The sequence below is a fragment of the Chrysochloris asiatica genome, unplaced genomic scaffold, assembly GCF_000296735.1.
Source record: "Chrysochloris asiatica unplaced genomic scaffold, ChrAsi1.0 scaffold00014, whole genome shotgun sequence".
NCBI classification, from domain to species: domain Eukaryota; kingdom Metazoa; phylum Chordata; class Mammalia; order Afrosoricida; family Chrysochloridae; genus Chrysochloris; species Chrysochloris asiatica.
This window is the reverse complement of record NW_006408532.1, coordinates 13,707-20,893: the sequence shown is the minus strand read 5'-3', so window position 1 is coordinate 20,893 and position 7,187 is coordinate 13,707. Positions and strand designations below refer to the sequence as shown.

The window sequence follows — 7,187 nt, the reverse complement described above, 5'->3', positions numbered from 1 at the left end:
GCTACCAGAGCTCCTTATATATGTACATATACGTGCAAAAATCCAAGTTTTCTATTTCTGTTTTGCTGAGAGTTCTTATCAGAAAAGAGTGTTGGATCTTATCAAATGCCTTGTCTTTATTGAGAATAGGAATAGAAGGGTAATTCCTTAACATAATTAAAGGCATATATGCAAACTCAATGGCCAACATTACTCTCAATGGAAAGATACAGAAAGCAGACAATAAAAATGCTCATTATCACCATTCTTATACTCACTATTATACTGCACGTCCTAGCTAGAGCAATATGGCAAGACAGGGAAAAGATGGAAACAACCACAGTGTCCATCAGTGTATGAATGGATAAAAAAATTGTAGCACATACAATGAAATTCTATAAAATGATAAAGAATAAGGCCAAATCTGCAAAACATCTCAAAACATGGATGAATTTGGAGGACATGGTGTAGCGCTATGGGTTAATGCGCTGGACTGCAAAGTCGTTTGAGCTGCAAAGTCGACAGTTCAAGCTCACCAGCTGCTCCTTGGAAACCCTATACAGGGTCGCTATGGGTTGGAACCGACTCGACGGCACATAACAACAATAACACTGAGTGAAATAAGTCAAGCACAAAGGACAAACATTGTATGGGACCACTCTTATAAAACATCAATAACATATTTACATATAGAAACATTCTTTGATGTTACCAGAGATGGGAATGGGAGGGAGGCAGAATCACTAACCAGATAGGTATTGTTGTTGCCGTCGAGTTGGTTCTGACACTGTATACAACAGAAGCAAACACTGCCCAGTCCTGTGCCATCCCCACAATCTTTATGATGTTTGAGCTCATTGTTGCAGCCACTGGGTCAGTCTATGTCATTGAAGGTCTACCCCTTTTTCACTGACCCTCTCTCTACTTTGCCAAACAGGATGTACTTCTATGATAACATATCCAAAGTACGGAAGATTCAATGTTGCCATCCTTGATTCTAAGAAGCATTCTGGCTGTACTTCTTCCAAGACAGATTTATCTGGCAATCATGGTATATTCAATATTCTTTGTCAGCCCCTTAATTCAAATGCATCATTTCTTCTCTAGTCTTCCTTATGTATTGAACAGGTTTTGTATGCATATGAGACAACTGAAAATACCCTGGCTTGTATCAGGCACATGTTTGTTCTCAGAGTGACATTTTTGTTCTTTAACACTTTAAAGAGGTCTTTTGCAGCAAATTTGCTAGCTGCAATGCCTTTTGTTTTCTTGAATGCTACTTCCATGAGCTTTGATTGTGGTCCCAAGTAAAATGAAATCCTTGACTACTTCAATATTTCTCTATTGATCATGGTGTTGTTTATTGGTCTAGTTGTGAAGATTTTTGTTTTCTTTACATTGAAAGGTAATCCATACTAGATACAGATACAAGAACTAGAGAGTAGAAATGAATTAACTCGGTGAAGGGAAAGGAAATACACAATACAGGTGACCGAGGCAAAGGAAGACATGAAGAGATGCGCTAAAAGAAATAGCAATTACAGAAAATTGTATAAAATATACAATCCTGAAATAACATTGTTGTTGTTGTTAAGTACTGTCGAGTCAGTTCCAACCCATAGCGACCCTGTATAGGGTTTCCAAGGAGCAGCTGGTGAGCTTGAATCGCCAACCTTGCAGTTCAAACAGCTTTGCAGTCTGGGGCATGAGCCCACAGCGCCACACCAGGACATAATAAACAATAATTACAAATTAATATAAAAGTAGTTATCTATGCTAAATAGATGTGGGTGATTGTATTGGTGTACATTCGTGTGTGTATTGAGGTATGATTGTTGTATTTTATACAAATATTTGTAAGTATTGTATGTATATCTACATATATGATACAGCATATAGAAGACACAGACATAATCAGACTGTGCTACTGGTCTTGAAGGGATAAGAATCTTAGTCTCAGGGGACATCTAGGTCAATTGGCATAACATAGTGTTTGATTAATACAAGGGGGCTTCAAAAAGTTTGTTGAAAAATTTCATTACATTCATTTTTCATGAACCTTTTGAAGCCCCCTCATACATAGGTGAATGATAGTTCAGAGACAGGCAGCATTTCTATTTGTTACTAATTGTGCACCACAAAAATGGAAAGAAACCAGTTACAGAAAGTGGGAAGGTTGTGTTGGGAGGGAGCCATGACAACTATATGATTTTATTCTAAAGTAATACTCCTATGTGATTTCATTAAAAATGTTATATTTCACTACAGGATAAAAAAATGTTGACTATTCACATGAATTTTACATAGAAGATGACTCAATAATTATAACACCAGCAAAAGAATTCCCAAGAGGAAGACCTCTGTATTTGATTTGATAATATGCACATTGGAAGCTTTCTTATGGTAAAAAACCCCAAACTTCCCCCCACCCGCAATTAAAAGATCAAGAATTAGCCAGGAGGGTTACTAAAAAGGGGTTCTGATGTGGTACCATAGGATAAGTACTCGACCTCAAGGTCAGGTTGAACCTTAAGGTTGGCAGTTCAAACTCACTAGCCATTCCTTGGAAACCCTATACAGAGATGCTATGAGTTGGAACAGACTCGATGGCACTTAACAACAACAACAATTACTAAAAAAGGAAGACAACCTTATATCTCTAATATAAACAAGTTTATAATTAAGACAATTTAAAAATTGGTTGAGTTTTAGACTCAGAAACATGGTTACCTCATGAATAATCAAAGAAATTAGAACTAAAGCAAAAAGATACCATTATGTCTGTCATTGGTGAGTGCCGTTGAGTTGGTTCCGATTCATAGTGACCCGGTATAGGGTTTCCTAGGCTTTGATTCTTCACAGGAGCAGAGTATCTCATCTTTCTCCTATGGAGCCATCATACTTCCTTTGGCCATCATGTTATTGTTGTTGTTAAGTGCCATGGAGTAGGTTCTCACCCATAGCAACCCTTGATAGGATTTCCAAGGAGCAGCCGGTAAGATTGAACCAGAGCCCTTGTGTGGCACTGTGGGTTAATGCACTGGACTGCAAAGTCAGTTTGAACTGCAAGATCGGTGGTTGAAGCTCACCAACTACTCTTGGGAAACTATATAGGGTTGCTATAGGTTACAACTGACTCAACGGCCCTTAACAACAACAACAACAACCTTGTGGTTCAAACCAACCTTGCGGTCTAGTACTTTATCTTAAAGAGCTACACCAGGACTCCTTGGATGTCATAATAGCTATAAATTAGGGAAAGTATGAACAACAATTCTGAAAAGGATGCAGATAAGAAGAAACTCTCATTGGGCTATTTTGGAAACATGAATGAGGGACTTCAAAAAGTTTGTGGAAAAATTCCAAAATCTTTTAATTTCTTTTTTCCATGAACTTTTTGAAGCCTTCTCATATAAAGGTCCTTAAAAAATTTTATTCCTGGTGTGGCTCTGTAGGATGGACACTGGACTGCGAACCACAAAGTCTGCAGTTCAAACTCATTATCTGCTACTTAGAAACCCTATACAGGGTCACTATGAGTCGGAAACAACTTAATGGCACTTAACAACAACAACAAAAACATTTTACTTAGACATTCTCCTTCTGAAAATATTAAAGACAGCAGGCTATATGAAATATAAAATATAAAATGATTTATTCTTAGAGACTGTCATTGCATTGTTATTTACAATAGTGAAAACTTAGAAAATACCCTCATTATCAAAGTTCGTGAGTTGTATAAATCATGAACCTTGGTTTTGATGTAATCCTAGAAAGTCTAACATTTATTAAAAATTAATAAAAATACGGCGACACCTCATGCTATAAGATTCAGTAAAAGGTGTATCTAATTGTACCTGCAGTATTTTCACAACAAACTAAAAGATAAATGCAATTAGAAAACTGCAGAAGGGAAATGATGTTAAATATTAACAGTGAGGTCTTTAAGTGGAGTGGCACTGTAGGATCAGCACTGGACTACGAAGTTTGTTCAAATCCACCGGTAGTTCAAACCCACCAGCTGCTCATTGGAAGTCCTATGCAGAGTCACTATGAGTCAGAACTGACTTGATGGCACTTAACAACAACATAATGAATATTATTTTCTCTTTTTCTACTTGTTTATGTTTTCCAAATAGACTATAATGACCACATATTATTTTTCTTTAAAGGCAAACAACAAAGAAAACAGATTTAAAATCTAAAGAAAGTTCAGGATTTGTCATAACTAATATATATTCACTGCTAGAATCTTACATCTGCTCCCAGTTGTGTGATGTTGAATCAGTCTCCTGATCTATCTTGTCCTCATTTCCTCTTAAAGGATTATTCTTGCTCTCTGATTCTGGTGAATAGTGTATTGTCTTGGATCATCTTTCTTCTTGTGGAGGTTAGTTTCTATGACTGAAAATTTCCAGGGCTGGTTGGTTGATTTAGCCATAGACCTAGATGATAAGTGGAATACTTCCTAGAACCCAACTTTATTTGAGGTCATTGTTTTGGCTTGTTCTCCACTCTCTGGTTTGAATTTGTTTGAATGCTTTGTTATGGTTAAAGTCAAGTTGGCTCTGACTCATGGCAACCCCACTTACAATGAGATAAAATTTTTGAGAACTGTAGGACTAATTGTCTGATTATTTCCAAGTAGATTTCCAGGTCTTTCTTCCTAGCCTGTCTTACTCGGAAAGCTCCACTGAAACTTGTTCATCATAGAAACATGCAAGTTTCCACTGACAGACAGGTGGTGGTTGTTGTTAGGTGCCATAGAGTTGGTACCGACCCATAGCGACCTTGTGCACAGCAGAACGAAACACTGCCCAATCCTGGGCCAACCTCACTATTGTTGCCACGCTTGAGCCCATCGATGCTGCCACTTGGCCAATCCATCTCGCTAGGGGTCTTCCTCTTTATCTCTGACCCTCCACTTTACCAAAAATGATATGCTTCTCCAGCAACTGGTCCCTCCTGACAGTATGTCCGAAAGATGACAGACGAAGTTTGGCCATCTAGGCCTCCAAGGAGTACTCTGGCTGCACTTCTTCCAACACAGATCTGTTGGTTCTATGGGCAACCCATGACACTTTCAATATTCTCCTCCAACACCATAACTCAAAAGCATCAATTCTTCTATGGTCTTCCTTATTTACTGTCCAACTTTCACATGCATATGAGGTTATTGAAACTATCATGGCTTGGGTCATGCGCACCTTAGTCTTCAAGCTGACATCTTTGCTCTTCCACACTTAAAAAGGTCTTGTGCAGCAGGTTTTCCTAATGCAATACGTCGTTTGATTTCTTGACTGTTACTTCCATGAGTGTTGATAGTTGATCCAAGAAGAATGAAGTCCTTGACAACTTCAATCTTTTCTCCGTTGATAAGAATGTTGATTATTGGTCCAGTGGTGAGGATTTCTGTTTTCTTGACATTGAGATGTAATCCATACTGAAGGCTCTGCTCTTTGATCTTCATCAGTAAATATTTTAAGTCCTCTTCACTTTCAGCAAGCAAGGTTGTATCATCTGCATATCACAGGTTGTTAATGTGTCTTTCTCCAATCCTGATGCCACGTTTTTCTTCATGTAACCAGCTTCTTGGATTATTTGCTCAGCACACAGGTTGAATAAGTATGGTGAAAGAATACAACCCTGTCATACACTTTTCTTAATTTAAACCATCCAGTGTTCCCATGTTCTGTTCGAACAACAGCTTCTTGGTCCAGGTACAGATTCTTCATGAGCAGAATTAGGTGTTCTGGAATACTCTGCATGTAAGTTGTGTTGACCAGGAATCAACAACTTAATGTCTTTTACATGGAAAGTAAGACTTGCACTACTGAACAACCACTGCCCCCACTTGATATTTGCATTTATTAAATTAGGTAAGGATTTCTGGCCTTTCAGAAGTACAGTGGAGAAGTCTGGGAGGAAGGCATTTTGAGTTGCTTCTTTGGGGAAGGACCCTTTACAGAGTAGAGCATTTTCCCTGATTAAATAGTCTCCACAAAGCTCCCTTCATGTCCCTGTTCCTCAGGCTATAGATAAAGGGATTCAGCATTGGAGTGACCATTGTGTATACCACAGATATAACCATCCCAGTGTCTGCTGAGTAGGAAGATGAGGGCCGGAAATACACAAGAAAGAGGGTCCCATAGAAGAGAGTGAGCACTGACAGGTGAGAGCCGCAGGTAGAGAAGACTTTGTGCTTTCCTCCAGAAGAGGGAATCCTGATGATGGTATGGATGATGTGGGTGTAAGAGACCAGGACACAGGTGAGAGGAATCATGCCTGAGAGGACTGCTTCAGTTAGCATTGTCACCTGATAGAGATGGATGTCTGAACAGACAAGTTTTAGAAGTGGGGGTACATCACAGAAGAAGTGTGGAATTGAGTGGGAGGCACAGAAAAAGAATCGAGACATCAGGAAAGTAAGTGAGAAGGCCAGGAGGTGGGAACAAAGCCAGGAGGCAGCCACCAGCAGCAGGCAACGTTGGGGCTGCATGACCATGTTGTAGTGGAGAGGAAGACAGATGGCCACGTAGTGGTCATATGCCATCACAGCAAGCAGGAAGTCATCCAGCAGGGTTAATGCCATAAAGAAGTACATTTGCATGAGGCACCCAGTGTAGGAAATGTTAAAATGCTGTGTCTGGATGTTTACTAGCACTTTTGGGACAATTGTGCAGGTGAAGCAGGTCTCAACAAAGGACAGGTTGGCTAGAAAGAAGTACATGGGTGTATGGAGGTATGTGTCAGAGCTGATGGCCAAGATGATGAGTAGGTTCCCCAACATGGTGACCAAGTACATGCCCAGGAAGAGCCCAAACAGAAGAGGCTGCTGCTCTGGGTGTTCAGAAAAGCCCAGGAGGAGGAAGTCAGAAATGCTGGTTTGGTTTCTAATTCCCATTTAAAATAGGATAATTAAAGAAAATGTTTAAGAATGAGACTCCAGAAAGTTATTATCCCAAGTCTTCTGTATTCTATTCAAAGGTCACGTTGTCTCTGGGTGGCAGGCATGAAAGCACGTGCAGCAGCAAGAATCCTGGATGATGACAATGAAAGACATTGATGGAGTGAACTTTGCAATCCAGTTGTCTAAGAAGTTGCCCTGTGTATCTGCTGGATGAGGTTGAACTGGAGAACAGCTGCGAAGATCCTTCCTAGGTCTTTGTGGCCTTTTCTTTTTAACACAGGAAGAGGATCGAGTTCTG

At 39.6% G+C, this 7,187-nt stretch overlaps 1 protein-coding gene across 1 annotated transcript; it reads right to left on the bottom strand.

Annotated features, from left to right (window-relative positions):
- Window positions 1–5,941: 5,941 nt before the first annotated feature.
- On the bottom strand, window positions 5,942–6,883 carry LOC102817941 (olfactory receptor 1G1-like). The gene has a single exon (XM_006834965.1). The coding sequence runs from the start codon at window positions 6,881–6,883 to the stop codon at window positions 5,942–5,944; it is 942 nt and encodes a 313-aa protein (XP_006835028.1).
- Window positions 6,884–7,187: the final 304 nt, after the last annotated feature.